The sequence below is a fragment of the Saccopteryx leptura genome, chromosome 5, assembly GCF_036850995.1.
Source record: "Saccopteryx leptura isolate mSacLep1 chromosome 5, mSacLep1_pri_phased_curated, whole genome shotgun sequence".
In the NCBI taxonomy this organism is placed as follows: Eukaryota; Metazoa; Chordata; class Mammalia; order Chiroptera; family Emballonuridae; genus Saccopteryx; species Saccopteryx leptura.
In genome coordinates, this window is record NC_089507.1 from 811,189 (window position 1) to 825,146 (window position 13,958).

General features: G+C 58.1%; 1 protein-coding gene across 1 annotated transcript; it reads left to right on the forward strand.

Moving 5' to 3' along the window:
• Window positions 1-120: 120 nt before the first annotated feature.
• TACC3 (transforming acidic coiled-coil containing protein 3) lies at window positions 121-13,225 on the forward strand. The gene is made up of 17 exons (XM_066384556.1): window positions 121-516; window positions 1,662-1,806; window positions 1,902-2,064; window positions 2,227-2,369; window positions 4,891-5,748; window positions 6,395-6,470; window positions 7,088-7,223; window positions 9,340-9,392; window positions 9,781-9,884; window positions 10,316-10,427; window positions 10,629-10,715; window positions 11,068-11,156; window positions 11,329-11,372; window positions 11,746-11,906; window positions 12,518-12,624; window positions 12,702-12,822; window positions 13,010-13,225. Exons 3-17 carry the CDS (start codon window positions 1,903-1,905, stop codon window positions 13,073-13,075), a joined length of 2,319 nt encoding a protein of 772 aa, XP_066240653.1. The 5' UTR covers window positions 121-516; window positions 1,662-1,806; window position 1,902; the 3' UTR covers window positions 13,076-13,225.
• Window positions 13,226-13,958: the final 733 nt, after the last annotated feature.

A 13,958-nucleotide genomic window follows, 5' to 3' on the forward strand; every position in this document is an offset into this window, starting at 1 on the left:
GGACGACGAGAAGCACTCTGGGAGGTGCAGTCCCCGCGAAGCACTACGGGAAATGGAGTCCTCGCGAGTGTTTGGCTCCTCCCCCCCAAGACCCGCCTTGAGGGCGGTACTGCACCTGGTTCCATTTTACAGCTGGGTAAACTGAGTTCCGGGCTGGCGGCCCTCAGGCCCCGTCCTTTCTGCGCAGCCGCGCCCGCAGCAGAGCCCGAGATGCCGGGTGGGCAGAGGGCTCCGTAGCCACCCCCGCCCTCGAGCAGTCCTTCGCCTTCGCGTGCTCCCGGAGCCTCAGCTCTCAAAACACTTTGAGGCGCCCGCCGCGCCCAGCGTGGCTCCACCCCGGAAGCACATTCGCCGGCGCGCCCTCCTATTGGCCGCTGGAGCCCCGTCTGTCCCGCCCCCGGCCGCGCGCTGATTGGCCGCACGCGCCAACCGTCTGTATTTGAATCGACGGCGGGAGGACGTCCTCCAGGACTCGGTGTCTTTTCTCCGTCCTCGGCTTCGTGCGGTGACCAGCAGGTAAGGCGGCGGGAGCTCCCGGGCTTGGGGCTCCTCTGGCCCAGCCTCCGTTCCGTCCCGTCCGGCGGCTGGCGGGGGGGTCTTCGGCCGACGTCCACCGCAGATGGGAACCGCCCCTCCCGCGGCTCCTCCCCGGCTCCTCCGTCTCCTCTGTCGTCCTCCAGGAGGGTTTGTCCGGCGGGGGCGGCCCGCGGACCTTCCACCCTTCTCCCCCGCTCCCCGGGGAGCCTGTTGGGTCTCAGGTTCTGTATGGAGCTGCTACAGACTTGCGAAGACACGTCTCCGCGCCCGGCCGGCGCCCCCCGTCCCCAGCTGCAAGCCGAAACCTCATTACCGGCTTCAGCTGCGCCCGCCACGCCACCTGGCCCACGCCCTCCCCGCCGCAGCACGCGGCACGCGGACGGCCTCTGCTCGCTCGGCAGCCCCTTCCGTGGTCCCTGTCGGCAGCAGAGGCCGCCAGCGCTGTGCCCCCTCCACCGGCCGGGGACTGCCAGAAAGGGGCCTCTGTCTCCTCTAACCGGGTTAAACGAATCACCCGGGACTTATTTTTCCTCCGACTTCCACGCCGAGCGCAGTGGCCAGCGGGCTGACTCCTCAGAGCCCGCTGCTGCCAGAGCTGCCCACTCCCGCCTCGCCCCCACGCTCTCCAAGGCCTCTTGTCCCGCCCGCTCTCACCCCCATTTTCTTTACACGCCTCCCTTGCTCGCTTTGCCCCTCCAGCCCAAGTCCCCCGGGGCCCCCACTGCCCCCAGCTACCCACCCACCCGTCATACCCTCCCCACCCCCCAGGCAGGTCAATGCTTAGCGCTATGGTGGCTCCTTAGATTGGGAATGTCAGTCCGTGACCATCCCAAGGACTGGGAAGGCAGCGTGGGGCATTCTCGAACTTTCTGGGCCTCTGATGCGTTTCTGAGACTTCGAGCCTGGATGTAGAAGCTCCTTGACTCCCTGGCTAGTATTCCGGCCCCTTCTCCAGTTCCTCTGAGCCTCAGCCCTCCTGCTGTCTGTCTATTCTGGCCCCACCTTCCAGCCCGTGCCTTGAGGCTTCCTCCAGCTGAGGCCTGTGGGGGAGCCACGATTCCTCTGCCTCCTCCCATTTTCTCCCGGGCCAGCACTTAAACTTGTCTCCTGATTTTTACCCACAGAGTTTGATTAAGAACCTGGTTCTTCCTCCTTGCATTTGGCACTTCTAGCTCTTGGTCGTGGGAGGTGGCGGCTCCCCGGCCCCGTTGAAGACTCATAGTCCCCCGAAGCAGGACAGGGACTGCCTGGAAGAGGACACTGCCTGAAGTACGACCCTCCCCTGCGGGGCCGGTTCTCACTCTCACGTCTGTGCATCCGGGTGATGCGGCCCCCACGCTGACGCAAACTGTTTGCTTCTCCAGAATGAGTCTGCTAATCTTCAATGACGAAAATGTCACTAGTGACAAAAGTACAGAAAACTGTGACTTCCTGTTTTCACCACCGGAACTTCGCAGAAGGTCGCCTGTCCTCCGGGTGTCACAGAGGGAAAACGTGCCTCCCCAGAGCACAGCCAGAGCTGTGAAGGTGAGTGCGTTTTGCCTACGGGAGACTGACCCTCTGTCAGGTCACCCTGGGACCTACTTTCCTGGCGACTTACCTGAGCTGGCAGGGCAGAGCGTGGCGTGGCAGTAGTGGTTGAAGACTTGAATTATTGAACAGGTGCTCTCCTCCCTCCCTCCCCAACAGGTGACTTTTCAGACACCTCGGCGGGATCCACAGACACACCGGATTTTAAGTCCTAGCATGAGCAGCAAACTTGAGCCTTGTTTTGCTCTGGGTGACACCATTGAATTACAAAACTCTCATCAAATAAGGACCCAAAAAGACAAGTAAGTGTCCATGGTTTTGATGTCCTGTGCTTTGTAACATCTCTGACAGACTTGGCAGGATCCTTGTTTTGCTGTCCGTCACCTCGGTGGGGTTTCTCCTGGCCTCTGCTCTGAGTCTGTGCAGGATGTGGCCCGGGGCACTCGGCATCACGGTGCCCTTGCCAACAAATCAGCCCCAGTGTTTGTTTCTCAGACTTCATACAGTGTCCTGACCACGTCAGTGTGGTTTTCAGACATACAGTGTCCTGACCACGTCAGTGTGGTTCTGTCTCTTGTCTTGCACTCCCCGGGGGTCTCCCTTTTGCTCGCAATTCGGTTCTTTACCATCAGGCCTTGGAGAAAGCCCATAGATCTCACTTTCAAAGGCAGAGGAATTGTCTGTGTGTAATCTGGTCAGAATCCAGTGGCCTGAGGGATTGGGTTTTAATTTTTTTTTTTAATTCATTTTAGGGAGGAGAGGGAGAGAGAGAGGAGAGACAGAGAGAGGAGGGAGGAGGAGCTGGAAGCATCAACTCCCATATGTGCCTTGACCAGGCAAGCCCAGGGTTATGAACCGGATTTTAAACACTTGAATGAGAAGGATTTTCTTTGCAGCCTTACCAGGCATTAGGTGTTTGGCTTGGGTGGTGGTCAACTAAGCAGATGCCACAGCTTTTCTGCCTCTACCTGGAAGTGGGGCTCCCTGAGTTAGGCTGAACTGATCAAACGGGCTGTCGAGGACACCCTACATCCGAAGTGGGAGTGGCCTCATGACACATTTCTGTTCTGACATTTGCTGACTTTAAGCTGTTTAAAGATCTTATTTATTGATTTTACAGAGAGAGGAGAGCAGGGGCAGGGTGGAACAAGAAGTATCAACTCATGGTTACTTTACTTTACTTGTTCCTCGATTGCTTCTCCTATGTGCCCTGACCCGGCAAGCCCAGGGTTTCAAACTGGTGACCTCAGCATCCCTCCCTTCCCCTGACCCCTTCTAACTAAAAGCCACTGCACCATCACAAGCCAGGTGACTTAAGCTGTTTAAAATTTGCTTTCTCTGCCGTGGTCAGATAGCTCAGTTATTTAAAGTATCATCCCAAACCTCAAAGGTTGCCAGTTCAATCCTCACTCAGGGCACAGGCAGGAACAGATGGGTGTTTCTCTCTCTCTCTCTCTCCCTCTCTCTCTTCCCCCTCCTCTCCCCTTCCCTCTCCCTCCCTTTCCCCCCTTCTCACTAAAATCAATAACAATTTAATTTTGTTTTTCTTTAAAAAGACTTCACAGGCCCTGGCCCGTTGGCTCAGCGGTAGAGCGTCAGCCTAGTGTGCGGAGGACCTGGGTTCGATTCCCGGCCAGGGCACACAGGAGAAGCGCCCATTTGCTTCTCCACCCCTCCGCGGCGCTTTCCTCTCTGTCTCTCTCTTCCCCTCCCACAGCCAAGGCTCCATTGGAGCAAAGATGGCCCGGGCGCTGGGGATGGCTCTGTGGCCTCTACCTCAGGCGCTAGAGTGGCTCTGGTCGCAACATGGCGACGCCCAGGATGGGCAGAGCAAAGACTTCACACATACAAAGAAGGTTATTTGAGCAAAATACTGTAGCACTGATGTACCGTTCACCTAACTTAGCAAACCTGCTCAGGCCCTGTCCCGTTTCCCCAGGGCAGCTTCTCGAACCTGAGTCTTTCTCTCCTGGGGTTTCCTTTTCACTTTTCAACTTCACTTAGTACTTTTCTCTAGAAACTCAGCTGAAGGAGATTAGAGTGACTCAGATACTGTTCTTCTACAACAGCCCTGGAAGGGAAACCTAGTTGTCTGATGCTGCCCCTGGCTTCGGGTCTGACCTGCCTCAAGGGCCATGGAGCAGAGGCAGGGGGGGACCAGAGAAGACCCAGGGAAAGCAGCCTGGGGGGAGGGGGTGGACCCTGCCCTGCAGAAGGCCACCTTCTTGTCCTTCCTTCCTCTCTTCAGGGAGAAGCTGACTCTCAGGTGCCTTGCCAGTCCCTGACTGTGTAGCTAGGGTCCCCACTGGAAGAAGAAAGTAGGCTAGCATAGAAAATTTTACCTTTGATCTCTCACATCTTCTATTGTTATTGTTGTTACTGATTTTTAATGAGAAAGGAAGTGCTAGAGAGAGGGGCAGGAACATCAGTCTGCTCCTGTGTGTGCCCTGACCAGGGATCAAACCAGCAACCTTTGTGCTGCAGGATGACACTCTAGACAACCGAGCTGTCCGGCTAGGGCCTTTTGACTCTCCTATTCCTGCTGTGCCTCAGTGACCACTGTGCCCCAGGCGGACCCTGCCCACTGCCTCAGGGACCACTGTGCCCCAGGCGGACCCTGCCCACTGCCTCAGGGACCACTGTGCCCCAGGCGGACCCTGCCCACTGGCAGTGACTTATGGGAAAACACACTTGTGAAATCACGTCCCAAGGAGAAGATTCAGTGAACACTCTTTTTTTCTCTTTCTAGCTAGTGTTTTCAGACAAAAATCGACTTAAAAAACTGGTGAGTTCATTAGAGTTAATTAAGTCTGTTTCTAAAAGCCAACAGTTCACCGAGGAAGTGGATGCTGATGGGACTCCTCAGAAACCAGCAGTGTCTGACGCCCACCCCCCTCTAGAGGACTTGAGACCAGTCTCTGAAGACGGGCCTTCCAGCGGGCCTGCTTCCACTCCACCGGCCCCCCTGGACCCCTCGAGCTGTACTCAGACCCTGGAGAGTCTTGAAAACCAGACGGCATCTCCGCAAGGAATGTCTGACAGCCCCGGGCAAGGCTTGGAGGAAAACACTAGTTCTTACTCTCCAGAGAAGACCATTACGTCCCCTTCCGAGATTGTAGAGGATCCTCCCGGGGTCGTGTGCCTAGACAGAACAGAGGACCCTCACAGAGCCACAGAGGGAAGCCCACACAGAGCCCCTGCTTCGCCCCCTGCTGCTCACCCCGAAGCAGCCTTCAGAGAAGGCCCACTCATAGACCTGCCTGGGGCCCCGGCCAGCCTTGGGGACACTTCTGGTCCTGAGAGCACTGCCCCGGCCAGCCCTTTGAAGACTGGCGTGGCCACAGCCCCAAGTCCTCAGAAGGAAGAGACCACTGACCACACGGCCAACTCTTTGAGTAATGGGCCCCTAAGGCTAGAATTTGACTTCTCTGATGCTGCTGCCCACAAAAGGTCACCCCAACCAAGCAAACTGGGGGAGAGACCAGAGGCAAGGCAGGAACAGGCCCCCGAGGAGGGGGACAAGGGTCCTGCTCCTTCCCAGGGGTCTTTTGACCTGGACTCGGACAAACTGGATGACCCAAATTTCAACCCTTTTGGAGGCAGCGGAGAGGCCCGGCTTCCAGAATGGCCCCCGAACACATCGGCAGGGCCTATGGCCACAGGGGACGCACCTCCGAGGCAGTGAGTAAAGGTGGCAGTGTCAGGGTGACTGCTCCATGGTGCATGTGGGGGGCCCAGGACCAGAAATGCCACTCACGTGCTGGAGAAGGGGCCTGGGGTGGGGTCTGTTGTGAGGCAGCAGGAGAAAGACCAGCCCCCCGACCCCTGTGGTGGTGCCTCGAGTAGGGAACATGCTGTGGCTCCCAGCCACCGAGGGCTGTCAGCCTGTGCGTGGGGTTCCTCGGGCTCGAGTCCCGGTGTGCACCGCCTCACCCTGCTCACTGCTCTGGGGACCGCTGCCTCGTGGCCGCAGCGTTGGGTCTTGAGAGCAGCTTAGCCAGTGCCTAGTACTCACACCATACACAGAGCTGCTCCCCAGTCCTGGCACTGCCCGGCGAGGCTACTGTCTCGCCCATTGGGCTTCTTGACCAGTTTTTTAAGAAAAAGGATGGGTGAATTGCAGGGCCGCTGTCCATTTAATTGAAGGGCCTTCGGGTCTCCTGCCTGTTTCTGAGTCCTCCTCCGAGGCTTGGGTTCTCTCACAGGCCAGCAAAGCTGGCCACCCATCTTAGCCCCAGTGCCGGGCTTTCTAGGTGAGGGTGCATGGGAGGTGGCAGGTCAGTGCCCAGGCAGAGGGTGTGCAGGCCCTGCTGACCCATCTCTTCAGGCAGGTGCCTCCAGCGTTGGGAGAGGGCACACCTGTGATGCAGAACCCAGCGGGGACCTCGGGAACGGCGGGAGAGGTACGGAGTGTGTGTGCCTAGGCATGAGCACATCTTCACACGGTAGCCACTGTTTGCGTATTGTAACAAAGCGGAGGGAGACCTGTGGTGACCAGGTGGGACACACAGCTGCCCCCACCCTCCCTCCACACTCCCCCCCCCCTTTTTTTTTTTTTCTGAAGTTGGAAATGGGGAGGCAGTCAGACAGACTCCCGCATGCGCCCGACCAGGATCCACCCAGCATGCCCACCAGGGGGTGATGCTCTGCCCATCTGGGGCATCACTCTGTTACAACCAGAGCCATCCTAGCACCTGAGGCAGAGGCCATGGAGCCATCCCCAGCGCCCGGGCCAACTTTGCTCCAATGGAGCCTTGGCTGCGGGAGGGGAAGAGAGAGACAGAGAGGAAGGAGAGGGGGAGGGGTGGAGAAGCAGATGGGCGCTTCTCCTGTGTGCCCTGGCCGGGAATCGAACCCGGGACTTCTGCACGCCAGGCCGACGCTCTACCACTAAGCCAACCAGCCAGGGCCCACACTCCCCTCTTGACGAGACTGGGCAAGACAGAGGCCCCACCCAGAACCCTCAACTTCACAAGATGCTCAAACTGAGCCACCCAAGTGACTGTCACCTTCCTTCCAGGAGGGGACTGTAACTTCTTCAGGGTGTCCGGGCAGTGAGCCCACAGCCTTGCCTGCTGACCCAGCGGCTCCTGCTCTGCAGGGCCCAGAGCCGACCTTGGACCTGAGTGAGGAGCACTTCCGAGACCCAGCTGAGGGTACGTTGTCCCTAGGTCGTCACCCATCTGTCCCTACTGTAGGTTCATCTGAAACGTGTCCCATGAGCACGTGTGTTGAGCGGTGTTTGTGGGCAAGCCTTCTGCAGGCCGCTCAGCTCCGAGTTGGAGGCACTCGTGTGGAAACTGGTTTATTCAAAGTTGGCATTTCCAGGAGGAGTCTTTGGTGTGAAGGACTTCCGGAAATGGGGTTGTGGAGCCACTTAAGAGTGCGTGTGAGTGAGGCTGTGCCAGTTACAGGTACACGGGCCTCAGTGGTCGTGGAGGAACTGGAAACAAAGACCCCATGGCGATGAGACAGGAGCTCACAGCTTCCACATGGGGCACAGGCGGTTAAGTCAGGTGGTTGCTGACCAAAGCTGCCTCCAGTGGGAACACATGACTGTATTGCTTTAAAAGATGTAAGGCTGCCCACCAGGGTCTCCGTGTGGGTTACTTGGAAACCTGCAGGTGTGGGGAAATGGGTGAGCTTCGCCTGGCAGGACAAGCATGCGTCCTCACACAGGTGTGCCATGAGCCATGGAGAGACTGCTGGGGCTGGCCTGGCACCCCCAGGGGACCCTGAGTCAGGCATCATGAGGTTTTTTTGTTGTTGTTGTTGTTTTTTATAGAGACAGAGTTAGAGGGATAGATAGGGACAGACAGGCAGGAACGGAGAGAGATGAGAAGCATCATTCATCACTTTTTTGTTGCGACACCTTAGTTGTTCATTGATTGCTTTCTCATATGTGCCTTGACCGTGGGCCTTCAGCAGACCAAGTAACCCCTTGCTCGAGCCAGCGACCTTGGGTCCAAGCTGGTGAGCTTTGCTCAAACCAGATGAGCCCACGCTCAAGCTGGCGACCTCGGGGTCTCGAACCTGGGTCCTCCACATCCCAGTCCGACGCTCTATCCAGTGCACCACCGCCTGGTCAGGCTATCATAAGGTTTTGAGTAGCTTCTCTTGCTGAGCATGCCAGCTTGGCCCGCGTTGTAGCGTGAACGAGTTGCCGTGTGGACAGAGCGGCTTGCGATTCATTCCCCAGCAGTAGGCTTCGTGGGTTCCACTGTCAGCTGTGAACGTGCGTGCACACGTGGGGTGTGGACCTGCATTTTCTGTGAGCAGGGTGTAAGCCCCTGCACCCGTATAACACCTTCCCGTGGGGCCTCACCCCATCCTGGAAGGTGGGTCCAGCTCTCTACGTCCTCACCAGCACTCGTCCTGGCCTCTGGGTTCCCGCGTCCCCGTGGGTGTGCGCACGATCTGCCTCTGGGGACGGCGGAGCCACGTGCCCTTCCTGTGCGTGCTGGCCTGTCACAGGTCTTTGGAGAAACCTCTCCGGTCCTCAGCCCATGTTTGTCTTTGTTATTGGGCTTCTGACATGTTCTAGAGAAGGCTCCCTGGTGAGATACCGGATTTGCACAAATTCTCTCGTTTTGTGGGTTTCCTCATTTATACTTTGTTGATGTTTTTGGAAGCAAAGGCATTAATTTTGAAGTCTACGTTTTTATTTTGTTGTTTGTGATTTTGGTGTCCAGTCTAAGAAGTCATTGTCAAAGCCAAAGCCATGAAGACTCACCCTTACTTTTTCTTTTCTTAAGGATTTTATTTATTGATTTTGCAGAGGGGGGGGGTGGAATGAGGAGCATCAACTCCTGTCGCTTCACTTTAGTTATTCAGTGATTGCTTGTCGTACGCACCTTGACCGGCTGAGCCCAGGGTTTCAAACCAGAGACCTCAGTGTCCCAAGTCAGCCCTCCGTCTACGGTGCCAGCACAGGCCGGGCTATTTAGCCTTATTTTTTCTTCTAGAAATTGTATAGTTTTAGTTCTTACGTTTAGGTCTTTGACCCTTTATTCCTGCTGTGAGGCAGCCCCACACTCTGGTCTAGCCCAAGTGTCATCAGTGCGAGGCCAGAAATCAAGGTTTAAAGCCTAGGACCTTGGGACCCAAGTCCAGATGGGCAGTGAGGGGTGGTGACAGCTCAGTATTGGCACAGTCTGAGTGCCGGGGCTCTGGGGACACACCGCGCAGTGAAGACGTGGCTGGTGGCCTTGTCTCACCGAGGAAGCAGTCTGTGCGGGCGGAGCCCGGGCAGTGCTGACGCACGCCCCTCAGTTCTAGGCACGGGGGCCGACGTGGACTACCTGGAGCAGTTCGGGACGTCCCTGGTGAGTCTGCACCTGCCACAGCCTTTCCTGAGGGTGTGTCTCGAGGAGGGGCTTCCTCTAGAGCAGCCCATGCTGTGGTCACACCTCAGCAGCATGGACTTCTTCCCCCCAAACGCCAGGCTGTGCTGGGCCTGGTGGCACCCTGGCTGGCTGGGCCTCTCGGGGGCCTCTTCCTGCAACCACTTTCTTAGCCACTTCCCATGGCCCCAGCAGAGTCCCATCCTGGGTCACAGCCAACTCCAGAGCACACCGCTCTGTGCTGGGGTCAGTCCCATGTGGGCGGCATCTTGGTATGCACTGATCTCCCCGGGCCCTCTGGTCACCCACGCTCAGGGCTGTGTGCGTCGGGGGCGACAGGAGACCCTGCTGACATGCCCTCCCTCTGCAGTTTAAGGAGTCAGCCCTGAGGAAGCAGTCCTTGTACCTCAAGTTTGACCCTCTCCTGAAGGACAGTCCTCAGAGACCGGCGCCCGTGGCCCCTGAGACCAGCAGGTAGGCTGCCCTCTTGGAGGGCTCAGTGCTCCCCAGCAGGTGTGCCGGTGCTCAGAGACTCCAGACTAGGGGTGATCATGTCTCAGCCTCTGAACAGCAGGCTCTGAGCCGACGTCCCTCAGGTGCGGGAGGGCGATGCCACCTCACGTGTGACTTTGAAGAGTGGGGAGACCTGACCCAGAACAGTCACAGTGACAGACGGCCAGCGTGCAGGACAGCGGCCCATGCCGGCTCTGCATGAGCTCTGGGGGCACAGCAACACCTTCCTACATGCGTCCACCTGGCTGCTTTTGCCCCAGAACAACAGTGTCACCAGATGCAACAGGCCGTGTGGCCCACAAATCCTAAAGCACTGACTGGCCCATGAGGGAAGCCCGGGCAGACCTTGCTCTGGAGAGAAGGGGGCACATGGGCCTCTGTTTTGGTTTCAGTTTGCAGGAAGCCGACACCCCTTCCTTGGGAAACTTGCCCGAGGCCAAGCTGGTGGACCTGGACTTCCTGGGTGCCCCGGACCTCCCTGGGGGCGCCCCCGCCCTTGGTTGTGTAAGGAGACGTGCCCTGAGGGCCTATATTTACCGTTCAGGGATCTGAAGGGTCAGAGGTCAGTGGGCGGATGGTGGGCTGCTCCTTGTCTCTGGTCACCACCTTGTCCTGGACTCCTGCCTTCAGGGACCTGTCCTGACCACAGGGCGGGGCCAACTGTGCGAGGAGCTTCTGGCCCAGCTGGTCTCTGTTGCCCTACAGGTGCTGGGCCCACCTCCATGTGTCCTCAGGCCCGTGGGGCCTATTGTGGACGTGCTGCAGTACAGCCAGAAGGACCTGGACGCAGCGGTAAGGGCGGGGTGTGGGAAGAGAGGGGTCATGTCAGGCCGTCCCCACCTGTCGGCTGCAGTCCTGAGTGCCCGTGCTACTGTGGTGGGAACGCGGGCGCCATTCACTCAGCCCGTGTCGCCCAGCTAGCGGGCGCTCCCAGACTTCCTCCACTGGCAGCAGGTCCGGCCCTGGCCTCACTGCCCCCAACCCCCACGCTGCCCTCCCAGCACCACCTGCAGCGAGGAGCACCCTAGTCACACAGCTGCACACAGGCCTGGGCCCCCAGGTCACGCTGCCCACAGACATCTGCCACGTGAGGGGCCCAGCCTGGGCACGAGCAGCTCTGAGGCACGAGGTGTGCTTTGTGCAGGTGCAGGCGCAGGTGGAGGCGGTGCAGAAGGAGAACCAGCAGCTGCAGAGCCAGTGCCGGGAGCTGCAGGAGAAGAACCTCGAGATGGGGTGGGGCCGCCGGCCGCGGGGCGGGGTGATGGGGCCCTGGCAGCTGCGGGGGCGGGGTGATGGGGTGGGGCTGCGGGGGCGGGGCGGGGTGATGGGGCCCTGGCAGCTGCGGGGGCGGGGTGATGGGGCCCGGGTGGTTGCCGCAGTGCTCACGCCTCTGCTCCTCCCGCAGGAAGGTCATGGACGGGTTCGAGAGCGCCGTGTACCAGGCTATGGGTAAGTGTGGGGGAACGGATCAAGCTCTGAGCATGTCCAGGCTGGGGCTGGATGGTGGGAGCACTTGGTCGCTCCAGGCAAGGGACTCGAGGTGCAGAGGCCCCCAGATGGGGGGACAGGTGTCACTGCAGGCTCTGCTGTTCATGTGGACCCGTTATTGAGGGAATGGCTGTGTTCTGGGCACTTGTGCCCTCAGGTCCTGCTCCAGGCGAGCAGGGTAGGAAGGGGCCTTGACCCTCCTCTAGTAGGACTTCTGCGTGCTGCAGCCGGTGCTGCCCAGCTCTCCTCCACCCCACCACCGTCTCCTGCTCTTGGTCACCTGTGCATCAGCGTGGGGGCTCCCCCTAACCTCTTGTGCTTTTCTCTTTCCAAGAGGAGGCTCAGAAACAGAAGGAACTTGCCAAAGCCGAGCTCCAGAAGGTTCTGAAAGAAAAAGACCAGCTGACCGCAGATCTGAGCTCCATGGAAAAGTCGTTCTCTGACCTCTTCAAGCGGTTTGAGAAGCAGAGGGAGGCGATTGAAGGCTACCGTGTGGTAGGTGGGGCTGTGCCCGTTCCCGCACGGGGCCTGGTGGGCAGCAGTGAGTGACCACGCTGGGCGGCCCTGTCATGGCTTAGACCCCTGCCCGTCAGGCTGAAGTCTGCCCTCCCTCCCCACCGTGCTCTGGCCCTTAAGCTCAGCACCTGGCCAAGCCCTGCCCTGTGCTGGGGCTGTGAGGTCAGTCTCACCTGGGGTGGGTGGGGGTCCTGTCTGCCTGACTCATGCACAGAGGGGCTGGAGGAGGGCCCAGTCCACCTCAGTGGCCCCCTGAGGGGGCATGCGAGAGTCAGGACCACACAGAGGGCTTCCGGGCAGGAGACTGCTCCAGTGCAAAGCAGGCTGAGGGGACAGAGAGCCTGTAGGAGACAGTGGTGGCCAGAGAGGACGGGTCAGTCCAGGTGCCCAGAGATGGGGAGGCCTGGGCTCTATGGAGGGGCCTTTTCCAAAAGAAAAGTAGGACATGCAGTTACCTGTGGCCTTCCTCATTTGAGCTGCTGCTTCCTGAACGTCCGAGAGCCACAACAGTGGCCTGTCCGCACCTGAGCCTGGGTCCCATCTCCCAGAGCAGCCAGCTGTTGACAGTAACGTTTCCTCCTTCCTTAAAGAATGAAGAGTCCCTGAAGAAGTGTGTCGAGGACTACATTGTCAGAATTGAAAAGGAAGGCCAGAGGTACCAGGCACTGAAGGCCCATGCAGAGGAGAAACTCCAGCTGTGAGTGTGGGCAGCATGTGGGCAGCTTGGCTGGGGAGGGGTGGGCTGGGGGCTCAGCCCACCTTCTGCACGTCCAGGGCCAACGAGGAGATCGCCCAGGTCCGGAGCAAGGCCCAGGCAGAGGCGCTGGCCTTCCAGGCGAGCCTGAGGAAGGAGCAGATGCGTGTCCACTCTCTAGAGAAGACTGTGGAGCAGAAGGTGAGCTTGAGGCCCTGGGGAGCGGGAGGGACAGGCCCCCCTGGTTCGAGACTGCGGCCTGCTCACTCCCAGGCTGGGCCCCTGTGCTCCTCCCAGGCTCCTGTCCGGGGCTGGGCCAGGCGCCACCTGGGCGCCGATGCCATGTCTGAGCACTGGGACAGCAAGAGGTTGGGCATTTCTCCCTCAGACCAAAGAAAACGATGAACTGACGCGAATCTGTGATGACCTCATTTCCAAGATGGAGAAGATCTGATGTGGGGGTCCCCGCCCTGCACCCCTGCACCCGCCTGCTGTGCTGTCTTTGTTAGAAGGTTTTGTGTTCTTTCTTCTCTCTTAACCTCAGTTTGTTTTTAAACTAGATTACTTTAAAAAGAAGACTAAATAAAGTTTCCCTTAAGTTTAACACTGAAGTGTTTATTTTTTAATGTTTATTGATTTAGCAAGAGAGGAAAGGAGGAGGGGAGAGACAGACAGGAACACTGAGCTGGTCCTGTATGTACCTACTCCAGGCATCAAACTGGCAACCTCTGTGCTTCGGGACGATGCTCCAACCTACCGAGTCGTCCAGCCAGGACCTAAGTTGCTGTCTTGATGAAGACAGAGGTTTCCAGCTTTGGCTGAATCGGCCCCAGCCGCTGTCGTCCACACCTTTGAGCTGCCATCTAGGTGGGCAGCCTCCTCCGTCTGCCTCTTCCCTCTGCCTCCTGACCAGTCAGAATTCAGTAGACTCAAGTTTTATTTTTTATTTATTTTTGTTGTATTTTTTTTGAGAGGAGAGACATGAAAAACAGCAACTTGTATTGCTTCACTTTAGTTGTAATTGATTACTTCTCATACGTGCCTTGACCGGGGGGCTCAAGTCGAGCCAGTGACCCTATTGCTCAAACAAGCAACTCGACTCAAGCCAAAACCACCTTGGACTTCAAGCCAGCGACCTTTGGGCTCAAACCAGTGACCTTGGGATCATGTTGATGATCCCGCACTCCAGCCGGCAACCTTGGGGTCTAGAAGTGGGGACCTCAGTGTCCTGGTTGACAGTCTAGGCCCTGCGCCACTGCCAATCAGACTGAGCTGAAGTTTTGTTTTGTTTTTTTTAATTATTTTTTATTTATTCATTTTTAGAGAGGAGAGGGAGA

Excerpts from the sequence above, each read along its gene's own strand:
- TACC3 (XM_066384556.1), top strand. The coding sequence starts at position 1,903 with ATGAGTCTGCTAATCTTCAATGACGAAAATGTCACTAGTGACAAAAGT. Across the intron at positions 10,716-11,067 it reads AGAAGGACCTGGACGCAGCG|GTGCAGGCGCAGGTGGAGGC; the intron begins GTAAGGGCGGGG and ends TGCTTTGTGCAG. Across the intron at positions 12,823-13,009 it reads AGAAGACTGTGGAGCAGAAG|ACCAAAGAAAACGATGAACT; the intron begins GTGAGCTTGAGG and ends TTTCTCCCTCAG.